The 23406-nt window shown below is 36.6% G+C and overlaps 2 protein-coding genes across 2 annotated transcripts; both read right to left on the reverse strand.

Moving 5' to 3' along the window:
* Positions 1-1213: 1213 nt before the first annotated feature.
* Positions 1214-11647, reverse strand: limk1b (LIM domain kinase 1b). The gene is made up of 15 exons (XM_077195708.1): positions 11298-11647; positions 6525-6663; positions 5451-5560; positions 5168-5335; positions 4962-5067; positions 4682-4866; positions 3892-4081; positions 3714-3800; positions 3504-3635; positions 3324-3383; positions 3133-3198; positions 2890-3049; positions 2732-2787; positions 2469-2626; positions 1214-2378 (listed from the first exon to the last, which is right to left on the reverse strand). The coding sequence occupies exons 1-15, from the start codon at positions 11345-11347 to the stop codon at positions 2195-2197; spliced, it is 1851 nt and encodes a 616-aa protein (XP_077051823.1). The 5' UTR covers positions 11348-11647; the 3' UTR covers positions 1214-2194.
* Positions 11648-13108: 1461 nt separating this feature from the next.
* On the reverse strand, positions 13109-23313 carry LOC143757025 (uncharacterized). The gene is made up of 17 exons (XM_077247999.1): positions 23308-23313; positions 23062-23110; positions 22393-22443; positions 21765-22289; positions 21531-21692; positions 21284-21334; positions 21153-21200; positions 20738-21031; positions 20622-20660; positions 20414-20527; positions 18286-18354; positions 17158-17196; positions 16959-17000; positions 16758-16823; positions 15723-15779; positions 15515-15571; positions 13109-14213 (listed from the first exon to the last, which is right to left on the reverse strand). The coding sequence occupies exons 1-17, from the start codon at positions 23311-23313 to the stop codon at positions 14167-14169; spliced, it is 1716 nt and encodes a 571-aa protein (XP_077104114.1). The 3' UTR covers positions 13109-14166.
* Positions 23314-23406: the final 93 nt, after the last annotated feature.

Below are 23406 nucleotides of genomic sequence, written 5' to 3' on the forward strand. Positions count from 1 at the left end.
TCAATAATGTCCTTGACAACACTAACTATATAGCATAGTGTTTATTCTCTATAACAACAGCAATTTGCTGTAAGATTAAAGAACATTTATTTGATTCACAAACATAAACATTTGCAGATGTATTGATACCTTGAAGGTTGATGTCCTCAATCTGTAAACCGCCTGGACGTTTAATAGACACTGTGGATTTTTAATAGACGCTGTTATCTTTACTGTTTTTATGTTTCTGGTGATATGATAGATGTTTTGAAATATGCAGTGATTACAATTAGCTAACCTATTATTTTCCATTCAAGTTCATTTAATAACATTCTGACTAAATCAAAACCCAGTGATACATCAGTTAGAGAATAAATGTAGGCTAATGAGAAACTCATGTTTTATCTGGGCTCTCTGAGACCCAACTTGTTTTTAATTTCTTATCAAGACTAGTTAAGGTAATGAAGTAGGCTATATCTGATATCCAGATGTTTATTTAGATATCCAAATAGTATGACCGGTTAAATCAGCATAACTGTTTTTATATCGAACGTTTAACTGGTAACGTTATTGACTTAAAAATGTGGGAGGTACATCATAATGAATTATTCTTAAAGGATAATCATGGATATAAGTAACAGGCTAAGGCTACTCATTGTGCTTTTGCTGGAATTATCGTAAACTAGGTTTCCTAGTTAAAGATAATTAATTGAACATAAACGACCTCTCAAGTCAAAATTTGAATGCGAAGAAATCGTAATCAGGACTTCAGAAGTGGGAAGTAGGAAATTTCCGATGAAGGCACGTGAAGGCAGTATTATAACGTTATGCTAGTTTCGCCTAACTGAGCTCGCGGTGAACTCCCCTTTCAAAAAACAATTTAACGTTATTATAGTAAAAGTGTAGTAACTGTTTTTTTTTTTTTTTGGCGGATTATTATTTGTATGACCAGTTTTACCACAAATACCATGGTTAAACTATGGTTGGTGTAAAAGTTAGCAAAACCATGTCAATTGTCGTAGGTTCCCGTCAACCAACTCAACTCTTTACAAATTAAGTTAACAGTTAACGTTACATTTTAAAACATGAGAGTTTATCGGCTGTAAAATGTCCGACAGACAGTGGTAAATGTGTAAAATAATTGTAAATTTATTAAATAATTGTATTATTTCCTACTTGTAAAGGAGCATCTGTTTCAGTGACCGAAATGAACCGTTGAACCGCCGACTCAAAGTTAAATCAAATGAAAACATGACATTTATTCGTTCCGTCATGGAGTTTCACAGTTTCTGACACGTGTAACAGTTAACATATATAGCTACATAAATGGAAAAAAATAATAAAATAAAATAAAATTAGATGTACAATCGTACTTAGAAACATAAACAAAAATACAATTAAAGTAGATAACAGATCCACTAAACATCCTTATGCTAATTTTATAAAAATGTTTGTTTTTTTATCTTAAATTTATAATACTGTTCTCAAGAACAATCTAGCACCTTTGTGTCTGAGATCAAATTATTGCAGCAGATTGTACAACCAATAGCTTGTAAAACATGCAGTGACCCCAATATGTATTTGGAGTTTTAAAGCCCCCCTGTGGTGAAAATGAAGGTTTTAATATTGTTTATGCCTATCAGGCTATGTGGTGTTTTTAATATGCTTTAAGACAAACCATGTGTAATCTTATAAGTCAGCAACATTGCAGTATTTTCTCTCTAAATCTGCAGTGAACCAAAGACCGTCTCAAAAACGCGGTTTGAAATCGCCGGTGTTTCTGACATCACAAACTAGCTACCTTGTAATCATCATCAACAACTGGATCTCCGAGAAACATGTCATTTTGGTGATCTACTGATTGATGAATGACTAGGCTACAGGGGGACTTTAAAATGTAACAATGTCTTTGAATTACATAAGAAAACCTAATATCAAATGACATTTATTCTAATTAATCATTATACCACAGACATACTTTTTAAGCAAAACATTTAACAAAAATAAGTTTTACATGATAAAACAATATATTCTCTTCAAAATTAAGACAAAACGAGTAAAAAGCATTGCAAACAAATGGCTCATAAAAGTGAATTCACTGAGAGAAGCATGTAATGGCATTCATATTTAAGTGGGGTCCCTGTAAATAACAGTCTGAGAATTTGAAAATCATCACATGAAAATACTGTTGTCTGCTATATAAGCATGCCAAGTCTCAGCTTCGGCCTAACGCTGAGTTGTCCATCTGTTTCGAAGGAATCCCATAAGATTGTTTTGGCTGGCTGTGATTCTCCCAAAATGCTTGGCGGATCTTGTCCAGTTCCGACATCAGAGGAAGTCTCATCTCCAAGTGCATATGCAGGTTCTCCAGCCACTCCTCTAATTTGGTAAAAATGGGACTATAGAAAAGAATACGAAGAAAATGCCGCTTTTCAGCAAATAAAATTTAGTTTGTAGTAGGGTTATGTATATTAGTAACTGAGTATCACCGTTTTTCAGCCTCCAAGGCACAACACAGAACTGCAATGGGAAAGAAAGCGGCAGGACATTCTTTGAACCAGAAGCGCTCCAGGAATTCATTCACATTCAATCCAAACTCTTGCGTACGAGGGAGGTAATCCGGATCGGCATATACTCTTCCGATAATCTGTTATGGGAAATATACATGTATTTTCAGTTATAGGCCTATTTTTTTAATCAAAATGATAAGGTGATAAAAATGATAAAAGTAGGGAAATATATATAAGTCTACCTCACAAAGCACAATCCCGAATGAGAAAATGTCAACGTGTTCATCGTACACTTTTCCTGCAGGTAAGAAATACTATTAGTATGTAAAAAAAAAAAAAAAAAAAAAAAATTTCTATCCTGTCAATCTTACTACTTTGATAGCTGATTAATACAGCTCACCGTGGATCATTTCTGGTGCCATCCAGTAGGGGTTCCCCACCACCGTATACCGCTTTTTACGACCGAGCTTGTTCAATTTAGACATTAGTCCAGGAGAGGACGTCTTCTCTTCCTTCACAAGCTGGGCCAAACCAAAGTCGGCAACAACCACTGTCTGGTTCTGTGAGGAAAACTAGTACTGTCACACAATTCAGTTTGTTTAAAGACACGCTCTAGTTTATGAGTATCGACATGTGTTCTGACCTCTCGAACAAAGCAGTTGTGCGAGTTTAGATCCCGATGGATGATATTCATTGAATGTAGGTAAGCCTGTATAGGACAGAGAGAACAAATTAATGTATAGACAGATACATTATATGTATAGATAAACTCAATGTTTTCTTCACATTTGATCTCTACTATTCTGCAAACACTCATCGCTCTTCATTACGTACCATTCCAGCGGCAATGTCCTTGGCATAGCTCACTCTAAGTTTCCAAGGGTGATCCCAGTCCTGAATTATGGCATAAAATGAGTTTACTCACTCAGAACCACAAGAAAATACTTTTTGCCAAGTAATATATGGACTTCATGCACTGAAAGTATATCCAGGAAAGACAAAAACAGATCAAACCATCTTCTGGATGGTGTCCCTCAGCGTTCCTCCTTGCACATACTCAGAGATCAGGTTCAGCCGTTTGTCTTTGTAGAGAATGCCGATGAATTTTAAGACATTAGGATGTTCCAGACATCTCATTACTTTGACCTGGAGCCAAGTATGTTTTTATTAGAAAACAATCGATTTGCTGCTTAGGTGTCTGAGAAAGTAAAAACTACAACAAACCTCTTTCAGGAATGTCTTCTGAGTCTCATCATCAAACTGAAGAAGTTCCTTAATCACCATGACCTCACCTGTTTCCAAATGTGTCACCTGACAACCCAAAGGAAGCAGTTTTTTGTAATTTGGTAATAGTTTGTGATCTCAAATGTATTTGTCAGCTCAGCCAGACTCATTAATTTACCTTTATGGCTTGTCCATAACAGCCTTTTCCCAATACATCGCCATATATTAGGTCGGAGGGTCGGAAGATGCGTTGTGTTTTGTCCAAAGCGTCAAAACGCAGAGACTCCGATCGATTAATGTCTCTTCTATGGGAAAGAAGTGCAGCGTGACGTTGCGAGCATGGAGCTTTATCAATGCTGCAGCTGCGCCTGCAGAGGCAGACAAAGAAATTAACAATGTTAGAAAGTGCATTACAGAAATATGACCTTTTTTAATATTAACCAAAACAATTGTTTGATACTAAACTAGGATTTTGATCTTCATAGGGAGAATTCTTATGAGAAATATATAGCATTTATTTACCCCTAGAACAAACCTGTATGGTGGGTTTTTAAAAGCAGGGAATTTAAGGTAATTGAAGTTGACATTTTTGTTAAATCTCTTTTTATCCAATTACAGAGGGATGTATTTGTATACAGGATTACAAAATCTTACTGATTTTTTTATATCAAAATAACATTTACACATTTTCTTATTTTTAGTCATGTTTTAGCAAAAAAAAATCTTGTTTTAAGTGTAATTTTTGAAAAAGTTTTAAATAACAAAAATGATCACTGAGGAAAAATAAAACTTAATTCAGGATGCATTATCTGAAAATCAGCCTCATTTTACTTCTCAAAAAAATTTTTTTGCTTAGATGTTTAGATATTTTTAACTGAAAACAAGAAAAAACGTATTATTAGAAAACATTGGTAGTTTAGTATCACATGTAAAAAAAAAAATTAATCTGATAGAACCATAATTCGTACAGAATATTTGTGGATCGAGAGCTTATTCGTCTGCTGCTGGGAAGGGGAAATAAACCTAGTTTTCCAGGCTTGTCCAGTTCTTCTCCCAGCAGGCTAGATAGGTCCTCCTGTTTTGTGAGGTTTTTAGGGTCATGTTCAATCGTGATTTGTAGCCAATGCTCTATATCATGAATCACCAGATCTATCTGTTAAAAATGAAGAGAAAAAAGGAATAATGGTGAAATGAGACGTGTCATGCAGATTATCTGTATTACTGTCTTATCTCAGTCACTGGACCGACCTCATTGAGTGGAATGTCCTGGACAGAGATTCCATTGATCTCAAGAATCCTGTCTCCAACATGGATGAGGGGCTTAACCTCCGGACTTAGGTTATGCAAGTCCAGCCTGTCTCACGTGGGAATTTTTTGGGGAAGGAAAATATCAATATTGATCGAATGTAGTCATGTTATTTTTAGTTGTGATTGTGTCTAAAATAATGACTCACTGAGACACGGTGATCAAATGGTCTGCACCGTTCTTCTCCACAGTGAAGGATAAACCTTGCCTGCTTTCTGCAGAGGGAGGAAATGACATCGACGTCACTGTATGAGGAAACCGTGAACATGTTGCTGACGAATGCTGCGTCGAAACCTTCTGGTAATGACACTGTCCACTGAGAGAGAAGAAGAAAAGAGACATAGATCAGACACAAGACAAAACGGAGAAACTTTTCCATCCAAAATCATCACAAGATCAGTGTGTAATAAAATGATTTGACAAAAACCAACCAGTATAAATTGGTATAATCCACTAAGGAGAAAGAATCGCCATCTCCAATGAATATGCCGCAGCTTTCACAGAGAAAACACTCGGGATGGTATTTATGCTTTCCAGCCACCTGCAGAGATGGAAGGAAAAGGCAAAGTCAGTCTATTATGTTCTAATACTCTTGAATTCAGCTGAAACAGTGTGAGAGGTGTTGAGGTGGAACAGGACAGATGACATCATTCTACAGAAGTGAAGCAATACAATGAAAGGAAGTGAGATTGTGAGTGGGAGGGTTGGCCTCGTCTGCCCTCAGGTCAAAGGAAAAAGCACAAAACACAAAAACTCCAAGCTAATCGTCTCAAGATGAGAGATCAAATTACTGTTGCCGTTCAGTGAGTGAATTGTTGTTTGATTGTGTAATCTTCTAAAAAAAAATGCATGCATTCCTGAATCCACTGGGGTCACGCCCGGTGATCCAGTTTGTTCTAGTAAATTCCGTTGCTTTCGGGAAAACAGATTATTCACAGATGTCTTGTTAGTGTAAATGCTTAGCGGCACTCAAACATGGGGATAATACTTTAAAGGCATTAGGAGCTGATAATAATTTTCACATTAAAATTATATATTATTTTAAGTCCATTTTTAGGCATCACAACATTATAATGTAAAGTATAAAATGCTTGGTTAAAGTTTATGTTTAACAGTGTTATTAAATTATTAGTTTGTTTTTAAAGATTAACTTTAATCAAGCATTAGATGACAACAAAGGTAATATAAATGTAAAAATAGAGAAAATGAGCATACACAAATATCCAAAATCAGCCAATACCGAGCAATAAATAAAATCTATAATAAAGGCTAATAAACTACATTGTAAACAAATATTTTTTTGTAGTTGTGAACATTGGAGAATGTTTTACAAGAAAATACTATTTCAGTCTCCTTCAGAATTCAATGTGTTACCTGCCATTTCTTTGTAAATATTTGTGAAATTTACAAAAAGTAGATCCCATGACAATTATTTTTCAGTGTATATGGTACCGATATACTGTTAATCAAGATTTCATTATCAATGTATTGTTCTAGCTTCTTACCATAATGAGACCTGTGGTGATAGACTCTGAGCAGCCGTGGCACTGCTCCCCAAATCGTGAACCGTAATCTTTCTTACAGAAGAACTGTCCATCTCTTTCATAGTACCAGTGCGAAAGAACAGAATTACATTCACAACACCTAACAAAAAGAGAGAGAAAAAGAGAGAGAAATGTTTGGCATGGTCATGAATATGACAATGTTGATATATTTGGTCTTGGCGGAGTAGATCTGCTGCGCTGCTGCTGCTGTTATTGCTGGTGCTGTTGGTTATTGTTGCTGCAGCTGCAGAGCAAGTATAGGACTTGCTAATGCCCATACACAACACACTGTTGAGAGCAAGTAAGACATGCTGCTCCTGTACAATATAGTGCACATGAATATTACCCGTGGCAGATCCATAGAGGTGGAGCTGGTGAAGGTGGAGGGTTTCTGAATGCGCGCTGCACTGCAATAGCAAGTGCTAACCAAGTATTTGAAGGTTGAAGGCTCATTGGCTACTGATACAGCAGGAACCAATCAGCGTTGCCCTAAAGAGAATGACGTGATTGCGAAGCAGATTGAGTTGAGGACCTATCAGCCTGCCTTATCTACAGTTTCATGCTCTTAACTCAAATTGACCCAGCATGCTGATTCTTCGTGATTCTTTAAATATTTTATCAGTTAAAACATCTATTTATTTGATGTTCCGTGGATTCTTCAAAAAAAAAAAAAAGTTGCTCATCAATGACTTTTCGTCTTTCTTGGTCATAGGGTGAGAACAAAATTTTTTGTATCACTACTCCAAGAATGCATAAAGGGGGGCAAATTGACCTGTACTCATTCCCTGTGGAATTTTGACCCAACACAGTATTTTTGGATACATTTTTGTCAATAATAATATTTATTTTCTTGAAACTTTATGAATTACTTAAAAAATTGTTGTGACTTTTTTTGCTCTGAGCTAAGAATTTCTCTTTGTTTTTTGTGGAAGAAAACCATTAATTCCAAAACATGTAATTTTGACAACCTTTATGCATTTGTGCAAGTTTTTTGGTTCATGCATTCAAAGTAAAGGCCCGTTCACACCAACAATGATAATATGACAATAAAGATAGCTTTAAAAATTGTTCTAAATATAAAAGAATAGCAGAGTCCCCAACAACGATAATGGCACAGAGAAACGATATCTTTGGAATCACGTTCAGAAAGATTTTTTTCCAGCTGATGAACGATAAAGACCTTTACAGCCAGTCAGACTGGTTTAAGCATCCTGCTTTAAAGGGATAGTTCACCCAAAAATGAAAATTCTGTCAGTATTTACTCACCCTCATGTTGTTCCAACCCCGTAAGACCTTCGTTCATCTTCGGAACACGAATTAAGATATTTTTGATGAAATCTGAGAGCTGGATCGCTCCTAATATAGTTACAGTTATCTTTCTTTGTATGAACTCAAGGTCATGTTTAGTTTGTTTCTCTGTCTTGTTTAGTTTAGTTTAGTTAGTTTAGTTAAAGTTCTAGTCATCCATTAGCTGTCATGGTTTCTGCACACCTGTTTCATGTTCCGTTGATTATCTTATGTATTATCAGTGTATTTAAGCCCTCTGTTGCTTCAGTTCATTGTCTCGTGTTAATGTTATGTTGGTATGTGTATGCGATCACTCTTTGTGTTTATTAAAAGGTCTATTTCTCCTTCATTCTGCATCGCACATCATCCTTTGGATTCAACTATGCTACCCCTGAAAGAACTGGCCTGAGTTGAATTAAATTAAGTAAAATGCTAGAGCGAATTCCAGGGGCTTTTCCTCTTTTACAAAATCTGAGCAGGATGTCATGTGTTCCACAGCTGGTGGTTATCTGCTCTTCCATCCTTCCATTCAATAACATACAGCCCTTTCACGGAAACACATACGCACAAATACAGTTGTGTACACACACACACACACGTAAGCACACACGTAAGCACACACCATGAAGTCTTAAACATAGCAAACAGAGAGCTGAAAAGCAGGGGTGTAAAGTACAGCAATTGTGCTCTATTAGTATACTTAAAGGGATAGTTCACCCAAAAATGAAAATTCTGTCATAATTTTGCTCACCCTTCAAGTTGTTCCAAACCTGCATGAATTTCTTATGGTTTCTCAACCAAACAGTTGATGGGCCCCATTGACTTCCATAGTATGGAGGAAAAAAAAATACTATGGAAGTCAATGGGGCCAATCAACTGTTTGGTTACCCACATTCTTCAAAATATCTTCAAAGAAATTCATACAGGATTGGAACAACATGAGGGTCAGTAAATGATGACAACATTTTAATTTTTTGGTGAACTATCCCATTAAGTAATACTTTGGAGAATTTGCGCTTTACTTGGGTGCTACTGAAACTGAGTACTTGCACGTTTACTCAATTACATTTCCAAGCACAAAAATCATATTTTTTACTTTAGACCTTCTGGGTACAAAATTTTGCAGCATATTATTAATTAATTACTAAAAACTTTCTCATCTCAAATAAAAAAATGAATCAAAAAAACTAATGTTAACAAAGATTAATAAAAACTGTAACAAATGTATTCCTCATTGCTAGTTAATGCATTATTAGTACCTAATAGGACCTAATTTTAAAGTTAAATACTTTTAATTGCTCAAGTTCTGGTTAAATGTGGAAACTCTTGATTTAGCTAACTCAAATGTGCTTTGATACTTTGCCAGTCCCTCCAGGATTTCCCGGGCCTTTTTTCTGATTGTTGCGGCCTAAAATTCCTGATGTTAAGGCCACTTTTCTAATAAGTTGCGATGAAAGTTGCGATGTTCTGAAAGTTGCGATGTTCTGAAAGTTGCGATGTTCTTTGGTTAAAACAGCAAAGGTAGATAGATTTTTACTTAAAGTGCTCATATTATGCTTTTTTCCTTTCCTTTATTGATATATCTTTTTTTGCGCATGTTATAGGTCATAGGAGGTGATATACTACATTACATTAACGTTACCTCTAAATTACCATGCAGTATGTATAAATATTAGGGGTGGAACGGTACACAGACGTCACGGTTTGGTACGATCTCGGTAATAGAGTGAAAAGCATGAAATGCAGAAGGCATTTTTATAAATGTCTTAAGCCTTGTATTTGTAAAATAAGTTTTATTAATAAAGGCACAGAACCAGTTTACTGGTAGTGCACTGACAATAGTTTTATATAATTAGTTTATTAATTAAATTAATAAAAAGACAAAAAGACCTTGAGATATGTTTGGTAATTGTACCTGAATGAATTTAAATTTAATTTGCTATATTTCAGATCAATATATTTGTTTTCCTTAATTTTAATTAACCTTAACTTTATTCTCATCTGAATTATAAATAATTGATTTCCGTATAAAATAATACTACTATTAAAAACACATTTGATTTTCTTTTTTAATCAATGTAGAATGTGTAACTTAAAAATAAACAGATTAGTGCTACGACTCTGAGGACAAGAAATGAAAACCAACGCGATATGATGAATGTCCAAAAGTTGAAATGAGGTTGGATAAATGATTTGCTTTTAAAACAGTGTGTGTGTGTGTGTGTGTGTGTGTGTGTGTGTGTGTGTGTGTGTGTGTGTGTGTGTGTGTGTGTGTGTGTGTGTGTGTGTGTGTGTGTGGTTGGGGGACAGTTGTAGGTTACAGTTTGACAAGAGTTTAGACTGTGACAAAAGCACAATGTTGTGTTTTATTGCGAGTGTACACAAATATAAGTAAACAATTTGCAGTTTGAATGATGTCCTGTTGTGAACAAAATGACAGAGTAGCCTATGTTTTTATGTTTCCACTGTTCGATCGCGCCCGCGCCTCTCACACTCACATACACACACACACACACACACACACAGTTCGATCCGTCTCTCTCTCTCTCTCTCTCTCTCTCTCTCTCTCTCTCTCTCTCTCTCTCACTCACACACATACACACATAGTCCGATCGCGCTCTCTCTCGCTGTTATTTTTATAGGTAAATGTGAGACGTTGGCAGCACACATGTCTGCTGCGTCTTCTGAACAAAACAAAGAAGTGAGTTTGTGCTTCGCAGGAGACCGCGAGGATTGGTCAAAGTTGCAGAAAAGTTGCGGTGATTGGTCAAAATTGCAAGGCGCACTGAATTCACGGGGATTTGTTGAAGTTGCGTTAGTTGCGATCGCGACAAGGCGAAATCCTGGAGGGACTGCTTTGCAGATCTCATCCACTAGTCCACTAGTAACAATGCACTTTAACAGTCAGAATTAAGTGGAAACTAAAAACTCACATATAATTCCTCTTTGTACAAGTTTAGCTGTCATTGTAATGAACTGAAAAATTCGATCTAAAACTTAAGTGTTCTGCATCACTTTGATTCTCAGTAGAGAAGTGGGAGTGGACAGAACTGGAGTGAAGCAAACAAAGTCGGAATTCTTTTTATGTATTTACATAAACACAAACAAACACAATTGTGCTTTTGTTGATTGACTGTGTCAAAGCGGGGACTCAACCCAGCTCACAAGACCAAAATGATTACAGCACATAGAAGATACAAGTTTTGTATTTAAGCTCGTATTTAACGAGTCCAAGAATCATGTTATCTTGTGACTATCTGAAAGCAGACTGTTGACAAAGAAGTTCCTGTTTTTGTTTTTACAAGAAATGCTCTGCGAGGCATGTAGCAACATCACAAAAACCACAGCTGTGAGTCCATTTTGAAGAAACGAAGGAAAAGACGAGAAAAAGTAATATAAAATTTGAGAGAAAACTTAAACTAGTAAACAAAACGAGTCCAATTTTACCTTGCCTTCCCTCCTCTCCGGCAATACAGGTCCTGACAAGACTTGAGCATAGCAGCAGTGGTAGAGCTCTACTAGTCCTCTTACTGACACCCGCTCATGTCAGGGGTGGAGTGAAGTGGGAGGAGAGGAAAACAGTTGCAAAACAGACTCGAATAGTTTTTCTTTCATATCTACATTTGCATCACTGAGCTATATGAAGTGAACACTTCTATTTCCTGCCAAGTGTCTGAAACTCAAAATCCCCCCCACTCCTCCTAACTTTAGCCCACCTTCTTCAACTGCTTCGGTCTGCAGAAAAAATACTGTCGGAGGATAGAGTTACAGAGGAGTGTCACCGGCTGATCGCCCTCATAAACTACACGACCGCGCAGTGCATTAAATCCTTCATGAAGAGAGGGTTTGTGTAAGTGTACTCATGGGAGAGAAATTGTGAAAGGATCTTGCTTTGTTTCTGGACCACTTGTTTCAGGAGTGGAACCAGTGAAGCAATTTCTATTTCTCGAAAGAATGTTTGCTGTCAGAATTTTAACTGGTGTAGCCTAATCTAAAATACTCTGGAAAGCTATACTGAAATAATTATGGAAACCACTTTACAATAAGGCTCTATTTCTTATAGCCGAGTTAGTTATAAGTTATATAGCCCTGTATGTTAACAGGAACTAAAAATGCAAAAGACTTCTATTTTGTAACAAATGAATTGATCATTATCAGTTTAAGGTTGGCGATTTGTTTTATAAACACTTGTAATACTGATTGAAACTCTTGAAACATCTTGACAGCAATCAATAATAGAAGTGGCCTGACTATTAAAACATGTACATTTTCTGTGGAAGTCACTGGACCAAAAATGTTCGTCCAATCATTGCATTAGGTCCGAATACAATGATACGATGTCCTATCTGCCTGTTAACATGTGTATTTCATACCTCTGCGCACCTGCTCACACATCATCAGCGCGTTCCTTAAGGCTATGCAGAGTTGTAGACAGACAGTCACCGCCTTTTACAGTTCCTCCTGAACCAAAACAGCTGTGTTCACGCCATGTCATAACTGTAATTACGAGATGGCAACCCGAGACATTCTACCTAAAAACCCATGACATTCTACGGAGCTGTTCATGTCCTCAGACTCGGATTTATGTGTTTTTATATCAACACTATCAACGCCGAAATGAATCTCCAGCAGTCAATCCCCAGCAGTCAGGTGGTAGCCTACATTCGTTTATGTTCAATATTATCGTTCATTATATGATATGTGTTTTGAGACATGAGGAAGTTTAACGCCATCTATCGTCTCGTGATGGTTTGCACTTGCAGGCGCTGCTGTGTGCGTTCATGTGTTTTAAAGGAGGCGGGGCTTTGGAGACACTCTGAAGGAAGGATGGGATCTTATGCTTTCAAAGACAGCTCGCTATTATCGCTATCCTCTCCGAAATTACCTACCCCGTTAATGTTATTCAATACATTAACTAATTGGGACCTTATTGTAAAGTGTTATGAAACATGGTATAAACATATAAAAAACTCAAATTGTTGTGTTGGTCAAAAAAGAGGTAGGCTAATTAATCAATTGTTAAAAATTTCGAAATAACGTGACAACTTGCCCCGAGCTGACATTTATAAAAATACCCTTGTCCTGAGAACACAGTTCAACCTTTCAGTTAAAATCTGCCTTCATTACATAGTAGGCTATATAGTAATATATCTAAATAAAATAATTATATATTTTAGTTTTGGTGATAGAACCCGAAAACATGCCTTTTCATGTGCCCCAAAATTAGCCGTGAGTGAGTGACAATTAAAGTAAACAACTTTTGTTTTTTACAATTTATTTTTTAGAAATGTAGATAATGGATAAAAGGCCTAAACAAAATCAAAGATCATACAAACATGTGAACTGGTTGGACTTTCACAAAAGTAACAAGTGCATAAAAGTGAAGAACAAAAGGTAAACAATGCGAAGCAATTCAATAGATGAATTGCTTCTATCATACTTTCAGGTCACATTTGAATAGTTGCACTTACAGAAACACAGATAACCTACATCATTCACAACACACAAACACCAAAATGAGTTAGGTCAAATGCATAGATAGGCTACTCTTTAAAACCCAACATTTTAATTTAAAAAGATTTACGTTAAAACAAACAAACAAAAACAACTGACAGGGTCAGGATACGAGAAAAGAAACCGCTTCAAGTTCCTGAGGTTTCTTTGAAGACAGCTTGTAATCCTCAGTACTTAGATGCTGTCTACTGCAGTAATGACAAGCATTTTGTTCTGGTAAGACTATTGCATGCCTAGATCCCATTCCTTTGTGTGACGGATTATACTTTGAAAGACTGAATATGCTGGAAAAGACTAAATATCCATTCATGAAGTCTTATGCATCAGCTAGAAAGAGATTAGTCTCCCTTTACTTTTTGATACATAGCCAGAAAATGACGCTGCTTCCCCCACAGTCAGTTCATCCTGAAATAGCAGCGACACAACCCTAGACGACATGTGTCTGAAATGTTCAGCGAGTGTGTAAGTGAGCCACTGCAGCAAAACCATACGAGATGCACAGCTGGAACTGCAGCAGTTAAGATGGAACATTAAATGGTCAAAAGGCTGATTTGTTATAAAACAAATATCAAGCAAAGGAAATGTCTAGTGACATAAGTAGTAAATAAGGGAGTTAGGCAGTGCAAAGAGTGCCTTGTGAGGTTCACATCACATCTAACTATATGGCTGAAAAAAACCTTTAATGCAAATTCAAATCTTTCTCACATATTACATGAGGCACTTTTAAACTGTAAAAAAAAAGTGCATTTGAGATCAGGCAGTAGCACCACTTGTTTATGAGGTCATTCTATCCGCTGGTTTCTCACTTCCTTCTCCTTCCGCAGTATTTGCCTTGGCATCCTGCGCCCCCTACAGGAAAACACACGGTCACTACTGCCACTATTGATCACATAATACATTAGTTTAGTATCATTGAGACACTATTATACATTTGAATGAGGTTTTACTTTACATTTTCCGTTTTCATTTTAATTTTAGTAAAAGGTTTAATAATTTAGTTGTGTGTGTGTGTGTTTTTATTTTTATTTATTTATTTTTTACATTTTTTATTAGTTTTTCTTAAATATGTCTATATAGTTTTATTAAGATTTAGTTATTTTAGTCCATCAATTTAAACTAAACGGAAATTATGGACTTATACGTTTCTCTTGGTCGCATGTTACAAGTCGTAGCTGAAGTTGTAAAAGTTCTATTATCACGTGAATGCTTTTTACAAGTCGATTAGTTACGATAATTACAACAACATGGCTTGAACGGACCTTTAGAAACTTTTAGAAATTGCCTTGGCAGCTAGAAAAATGATTAGAATAAGTTTAATAAAAGTAAGGGCTAAAATTCAACATGATCTCTTATCTAAGCTTTGAGTTTTTCAATTCAAAATATTTCACACAGATTTTCATTATTAAAAATGCAATAATCCATTTGTCACTTTTAGATTTCACTTCCAAAATATTCGACTAATAAATTCAACCTATAATATTCAACAGGCAAGTTTCGGTCCAGTTTATTTTGCTTTACAAATTCGGCAGAATATTTAACATTGCACATCCGGGAACTGCAGGAATAGCAGTAGAGTACCGATAATAATCACCATCTGCTGTTAGTCGGACTCACCAGTAGGTGGTGCAAGGAACTATTGACAAAGAGCAGAGCAACAGGTAGAGAGAGTCATTCATTCACAAAAGCGGATTTACAGAAATGGAGCCAACCTTAAGTGTATGTGAGAATTATTAGGACCAGTAGGCTATATATGCAGAAAAGCTGATTAAGACACAAAAGTTGTATTTACGTTTAATTAAAAATGCAAGTTCTAAAAATACGATGCATTAAAATGCAAGCACGGTTAATGCAATGCATATTTTTTTCATCTGTCATTACTTTTCTTCCGTAAGGCAAATTTATAGAACTTGTGAGCAACCCATTTTTTTGCATACATTTATGGAATAACATGCACTGAAGAGTAATTTATAATAAGACCAGGAATGTGTATTATGAAAGTAAGTAAATATTGATTTCATTTTGTAAATAAAAATGGAACATGAACAGTAAAACATGAAGATGCACAACTAAAAGTCATTGTTTCGACGGGTTTTTGCAGTATGGACCATAGAAAAAGATGGAGAGAAGTGCCTTAATTTCTGCTTACGTACCTCTGTAGCCTCCTGCACCTAGAAAGCCTTGAAGAGCTGCATATTTGGCTGCTTTTGCTATAAAAGAATCACACATTTAAATGCAATACATACTTGCAAATGCCTGTAGATAGTGTTCAGGTTTAGGCTAAACTCTAATTTTATAATGTGCTGCATTTGAAATATTAGCTAACAACAACGAGTTTGCTGTAATAGCAGCATGTCTTACATTGCTGAGGTGTAAGTGGAGCACTTCCAGTTCCCCCTGCGCCAGTGCCACCATAACCTACAATACAACATCACAACTTCTCATTAATCACTCTAAACCACTTAACTGATTATTAAAACACACTGGTACAAGAAAACGTCACTTATTTACACACCTTAAAAATGTCTCTCCGGTAACGTTTGGACTAGATCATCATCTTTTTACATGATTTGGTTGGATTTTTTTTTTGTGAGAAATTCAAATCATTAAAGTAAATTTGCTATAACTATCACACTCCTACATTTTATAAAGGATTTCTGAAGATGCATTATCTTTCTTTCCACACACATGCACTGCTAAATGTCTTGTAGTGTACAGAACAATCGTACAAACTCATGTTATTTATTCAGATCTGTAATGGAAAATTACTTTTCTTTTTGTTTTGCCCCCCTTTCTTTATTCTTTAATCTAAATACTTAAAAGAATATTTCCCCCGAAAAATGAAAATTCTCATCATTTACTCGCCCTAATGTCGTTCCAAACCCATAAGACTTTCGTTCATCTTCGAAACACAAATGAAGATCTTTTAAAAAACGGACAGATTTTTGTCCCTGAAAGTCCATTCACTCAACTTTTTATGAACTTTTTGAAGCGTCAAAGTAATTTATGAATTGAGGATTTTCATCCAAGTCTTCTGAAGAGACACAGTAACTTTGTATGACGAACAGATTTCTCTTAGCTTTTTATTCACGTCTAAAAATGTATCAACACATACATAGAGCACATCAAATATGTTATGACACACTAGAACAAACCTCATTAGTTCTTGTGTGTCGAGCAAGCACATTTGAGCTTTGTTTACCATTTAAATCAGTTTATCATAAAAAGTAATCGTGTTTCTTTAGAAGACATGGGTTTGGAACAACATGAGGGTGAGCAAACGAAGATAAAATGTTCCTTTTTTGGTCAACTAACTCTTGAATAACATCTAAAAGCTTTCTCGAATCCTCAGAGTTGGAGATGTGCACATTAAAGTTGCCACAATGTCTTCATTACCTGGATATGGCTGTTGATATCCAGCACCTGGACCTACACCAGTCCCATATGCAGGGACTCCACCTCCTGCAGGATAAACAGATCTACTGTAACACTGTCGCTTGATATCTGTTCTTTCAATGAGCTTCATAAATGCACTTCAAAAAGGTGTGGATAAGCCCATTTCCTCCACGAGAATTGAGGAAAGATATAATGCCTCACCTGGCTGATAGCCCTGACCACCCAAGGCACCCGTGCCAAAGCCTTTAAGACGTTGAAACAAACGCAAGTAAATTAAATCCATCCATCGGACGGCAACCAGCCAACAAATTTTCACATGCAATTTATGCTAATTCAGTTGCTGAGACAAATGAATAAGAACTGATAAAAAAAAATCATGCAGTTAGTCCTGTGAATTTACCTGATTTACCTGTCCCTGCTCCTCCTGGGTACCTGAGACCTGAGTCCAAACATTAAAATCAATAAAAGGAAAATTGTCTCAAACATAAAATTTCATTCACACCTATAAAACAACTAATCTCAACACTGTAAAATGTGATCACTTGACTTCATTTAAAAAAAAAAAATAGTGAGGAAACTTGTTGCCTTAAAATTGTTAAGTAAATAAACTTCATGCATATTTGGAAAAAAAATAAGTTACATGAAATGACAAGTCCACCTAGTTAAATTTTTTCAATTACGCATGAAGTTTATATAATTACTTTAAACAATGGGTTTCCTCACTTTTTTAAAGTTAAGTTAACTGATCATTTTTTTCAGTGAAGTGACATGTAATTATGGATAATTAACCTTAATGTAATTATGTATCCCAAATTTTTTCTTGCAATTTGAGTACATGGATTTTACTCCTTAGACCTCCCTAACACAAACTTTATGCCCTCTTTGATTTTATGTTGGTTAAGTTTAATATTAGGTTTTATACCTGTAAAAATAGACCTATTTACACATTTAAAACTTAAAATAACAGTAACATATCCAACATATAAGAATGAGATATGGTTAGAATTTAGTTAATAACTTTATTACTATTGTTCATGTTACATAATGTTTGAACTTACAATAATACAAACACTGCTGTTGGCAAACTCATCTGAGGTAGGCTCATTCATTTATGAAAAACAGAAGCCATACACCATTTAGAAGCCAACCCTTTAAAATAACATTAATGCTTTCTGTACACCGAAAGACTTTGAAAAGATTTAGAAAAGACTTTATAAGATTATCAGCTCACATCTAAAGACTTGGGTTCACAGTTTTTAGTCTCAGACTAAAGACTTGCGATAATATCAAACATGTTTGATATGAAAGACTAGAGAAAGACTGGCATAAATCGGGTCGCCGGCTGCAGATTATCACCTCACATTTAACGATCGAGACGACGGGAGCGCGCCGATATCCAGTAAGATTCCTAAAGACTGCCGGTCTTTAGTCTGGGACTTTGAAAATCCTTTGGTGTACGCCCGGCATAAGTCAAATAAAATATGGAGTCTGAAAATTTTGAACAGGAAGATATTAACAGAAACTTTACCTCCACCGGTTCCTACTGGGCTTCCAGCACCTCCTCCAATACCTCCAGCTCCACCTAAACCTCCATAGCCTACAATAAGAACAACATGTGAAGTGAGATCTACATCATCATCATCATCATTACCATATGATGGTAAAGATGTCAGTAGTGTTCCAATTGGTTGAATCTTCTCAACTTGTGTTGTCTTTACGAATATAATTCTCCAATTATGTTTTCAACCACATCCACATCTGATCACCTGGTATCTGCTATGGGTCTTAATAGATGTTAGTGATTTTGTTCAAATTTAATTCTTATATTCCCTTGTGGAAAAAAAAAACTTTAGCATACTTTTAAAAAGAGTACTTATTACTGCATTTAACACTTTATTTCAATAGTCCACTTTAGGCGCCCTACTAACTATAAGTAACTTTGCAACTACATGTCAATTAACTCATAGGGTTAGGTGTTTCGGGTTAGTAAAATAAGTTGGCATGTAGTTGCAAAGTTACTTATCAGTAGAATGTCTGTTGGGGAGCATCAAAATAAAGAGTTAGCAGATATAAAGCAGACAGTCTAATAATACTCTAATGACTGCTAGTTGACATGTAGTTTCAAAGTCGCTTACAGTTAGTACAATGTGCACAATCGAGAAAAAAAAGTGTTACCTTCAGTACATATGAAATATAGTAACTTCAAATGTAATATCAAATAATCAATTCATTTACATTTGCTTTAGTATGTTAGTCAACACATAAACACACAAGTGGACTTCTAGCATGACAAGAGATAAAAACCATTAACTAGAATGTAATTTAAAGTCAAAGTTTTCATTTGACATTACTGAAACAATCATGAAAGTGTATTTTTTTTTTTAAAAGAAAACTTATGTGGCCCTTTTATTTCATTCACATTATAAGTAAAGTTTTTAAATATATACTTTGAGGATTTGAAGAACATTGCGAAACAATTAAGCGTATTTCTTTTTCACAAGGTCTGCCTCTCTACCAACATCTAAGCCAGATTAGTAGATTTATTCATGGTGAATATAAATTCAGGCCCTAAAGCTAATGTAATGATGACATTGTAATTAGTCACAATTATGTTAATACTTTAAAAAACTAGAACCTGGGGCCAGTTGCATAAACACAGCTACTAACTTAAGACTGAGTTTTAAGAACTAGCATGATACCTACATCATAACTACCCATAGATATATAGACTAGATGTCGCCTTGGCTACGGAAGTTCATTGGAACGAATGCGTCAATAAAGCCGCCATCATGGAACAGGGGAGCCCCTCCTCTATAATGCATCAGCGTCAATGTTGGAAAAGGTCTAACGGAAATAAAATCACCATAAATCGTCATGAATGCGATTTTCTAGTTGTTTTGGTTCGTTCCAACGGTCAGACATGTATTTATCATTGAGTCCAGATACATTTAAAAAAATGTAAAAATTACATATTCTTGTGAAATGTAATCCCTTGCTGTCTGGTTTTTAGATTTCGGTCGTGTGAACATCCATACGCAGCACAAAAGTCCCGCATCATCCATGAATCCAGCGTTACCTAGCTACTTCCTATGACAAGACCCTTGTTCCAAGATGGTGGCGGTTTTGACGCATGCTTAGAACCCCAAGGCGACATCTAGTGTATATATCTATGCATGACTACCTAGCAGTTTATTACAGCTAATCAGTCTCAGTTTTCAGATTCAAAATAGACCAAATCTACCTTTTTATGTAATTGACTTATAGTAATGACCAGTCTTGAAGAACAAAATTAGATGTTGTTGTTAGACTAGTCTAAGTAGTTTATGCAACCGGCCACTGATTTCCCAGGTTCCCAGCTCCAGCTCCTAGGCCACCACCTGGATATCTGGCACCTACGCAAACTCATATTAACCATTTAAGCCACCGATGTGTAGAGAATGCATTTCAAGGTGAATGTGGATATATATTGATATACATTTGCAATGGATATTATCATTCATTTATAATTACGAATGACATCTAATCATAAGTGTATCTAATTCTTTACAATTCTATAAATGTATTCCTCTATTCTTAAAAAATATTTAATCAAATTTCCTAATTTTTTTGGGACTATTGTCAAACTTGTGTCTAATGTATATTTAATTGCATGATACCTCCACCCACTCCAACTCCTCCAGGACCTCCGCCAGCACCTCCTGGTCCAATTCCTAGACCTCCACCAACTCCTCCTCTTCCAGCCCCACCCAATGTTCCAGCTCCTCCATAGCCTGATAACACATGACATTTTTTTTGTGATTAGGAATTTTGCCTAAGGATTGGTTATTGCATAATTAAAGTGATCATTAAATGAGTTTTACATACTTTTAGGTGGTTTTAATGCGCCAGGACCATAACCAAGCCCTTAAAAAACAAATAAATATTAGAATATTTAAATGTAAAAAATTGTGTGGGAAATACAGCACGAAATGTGTAGATACCTCCAAGTCCACCGGCACCGCCCGGACCACCACCATAACCGCCTGGACCACCACCGGCACCGCCCGGAACACCACCATAACCGCCCGGACCACCACCGGCACCGCCCGGACCACCACCATAACCGCCCGGACCACCACCGGCACCGCCCGGACCACCACCATAACCGCCCGGACCACCACCATAGCCGCCGGGTCCTGTTCCATAACCACCTGGACCACCACCATAGCCACCGGGTCCAGTTCCATATCCGCCTGGGCCTCCAAGCCCACCAAGTGTGCCTGCTGCCCCATAAACTTTGACCAAAGTGATAATGAGTTATTTAACAGTCTTTCTAGTTCAGTCCATGTGTATAAATACAACCAAACTGCATTTTCATTATAAGAATTGTGGAATAACGAGAATGTTTTCTGACACCTTTTCCTTGTTTTCCGCCCACTGCAGCCCCACTGGGGAACCTGAGGCCTGCAAAAAAGTTTTAAAAAGATAGTTCTCAGCAAAAGACTGGTGCATAAAATATAAGGAATATGGTGGCTTTTTTGAGTTACCGGTCCCTGGTTGGATCCCACCGGCTCCAAAACTTCCAGCTCCACCATAGCCTGCAATAGATTTACAAAGCCTTTAGTAGATGTTAAGCTTCTAACTGAAGGCCAAAAAATGCTCATTATGTAAAACATAATAGTTTTTTTAACGAATTTAAGTGTTCATTAATTTTGTTTTACTTAAATTCAGCATTTAATTATTTTTAATATTCCACAATAAAATGTTTGTTGATCTGATCAATGCTTTGATTACTTTTGCCTGGTTTCTGCGCCCCGAATCCTATGCCTGCAGCTCCACCTCCTGGTAGCAGACCACCACCTCCAGGCAGAAGTCCTGCTCCTCCCACTCCAGCTGGACCCACTCCACCCACACCACCAACTCCCAGAGCTCCAGTTCCACCTGGACCACCATAAACTGGAAAAAAATATGCTGATTTTAATTGATTTATCATTTTATAAACATGCACATAAAAAGCTGGTAAATTACCTTTAGGAGGTTTAACTCCACTTGGTCCTCCACCAACTCCTCCCTGTCCTCCACCAACTCCTCCCGGAACTCCACCAACTCCTCCCTGTCCTCCACCAACTCCTCCCGGAACTCCACCAACTCCTCCCTGTCCTCCACCAACTCCTCCTGGAACTCCACCAACTCCTCCTGGAACTCCACCAACTCCTCCCTGTCCTCCACCAACTCCTCCTGGAACTCCACCAACTCCTCCTGGAACTCCACCAACTCCTCCTGGAACTCCACCAACTCCTCCCTGTCCTCCACCAACTCCTCCCTGTCCTCCACCAACTCCTCCCTGTCCTCCACCAACTCCTCCTGGAACTCCACCAACTCCTCCCGGAACTCCACCAACTCCTCCCGGAATTCCACCAACTCCTCCCGGAACTCCACCAACTCCTCCCTGTCCTCCACCAACTCCTCCTGGATCACTGCCTACACTTCCAGGTCCTCCTTCAATAGTGCCTGGAGTATCTCCACGTCCAGCAATGGCTCCACCTCCAATGCCTACAATAAGACAAGTAAAATAAAACTTTTTACAAATAAAAAGGCACCTGATTGCCAGAAAAATACAGAGACAGTAACGGTAAAAGTGAATGGCATGAAGTACCTGGGGGTTTTAGTGGTGTGGCTCCCGGTAATGTTCCTCTATCACCAACTCCTAAGGAAGAAAATATAGTTATTTGAAGAGATTCAGTCACACTGGAACATACATTTACAAACGAACAAAGCAAAAAACAAAAACAAACTCTTCAAGCAATGTTAACCACAGACTTTATTTCCAGATAAATTCACAATCCGACAAAAACATAAAAAGATACTTTTCAAAGGCAAATACTCATTTTAGGACTACTCACTAAACTAACTGGTTAGCCTTGTGCCCCACCCCCTGTAAACATATTACTAACTGAGTCTGAGCAAGTTATTCAGTAAAGTTGCCTCTGTGTCATAAGCATGTTATGTGTCTGAATTTTAAATGTAAAATGTTTTTGGGTTAAGAAAAAAGTATTCACAAGCTCAAAAGGTTTTAAAATAATGTTTTATATGCTATTACATCCGTATGCATGAGACTCCTCCACCACTAGAGGGACATGTAACATTAACAAATTATAGTCTGACGAATGAAAAAAATGTAACATGGTGAAGTAGTTGGATAATTTTATGTCAATCAGCTCGAAGAATTCCACCACCAACCAAAAGAAGAAACTGAGAAAATAATCTTCAGCTCAGTGATTACTTGTGAGGTCATTTATTTTATAGTTATGAAGACAGATCTTACTCTCTGGCCTTGGCAGTGGTAATAAGGATTTTTCAAACTTAATAAATGACTGATATCACAACTAGAAGCTAAATACATATGAGACAAATAACACACCTAAAACATGAACCAAAAAGGTGGTATTATATAGCTCTTTATTTTCTTCTGCTATAATATGATCCACATGAAGAAACAGCTGCTATATAGTAAACTGACAGCAATATAATATAATTCCACTGTAAATGTAAATATTAATAGCTTGTTTACTATCATAAGAATAATTGGCTAAAAAATAAAAATATGCCATAATTTACTCCAAAACCTGTATCACTTTGATTCCTCTGGTGACCAAAAAGCTGAGATTTT

Source organism: Siphateles boraxobius, unplaced genomic scaffold (genome assembly GCF_051911475.1).
Source record: "Siphateles boraxobius isolate OS27281-9 unplaced genomic scaffold, OSU_SipBor_1 11, whole genome shotgun sequence".
In the NCBI taxonomy this organism is placed as follows: domain Eukaryota; kingdom Metazoa; phylum Chordata; class Actinopteri; order Cypriniformes; family Leuciscidae; genus Siphateles; species Siphateles boraxobius.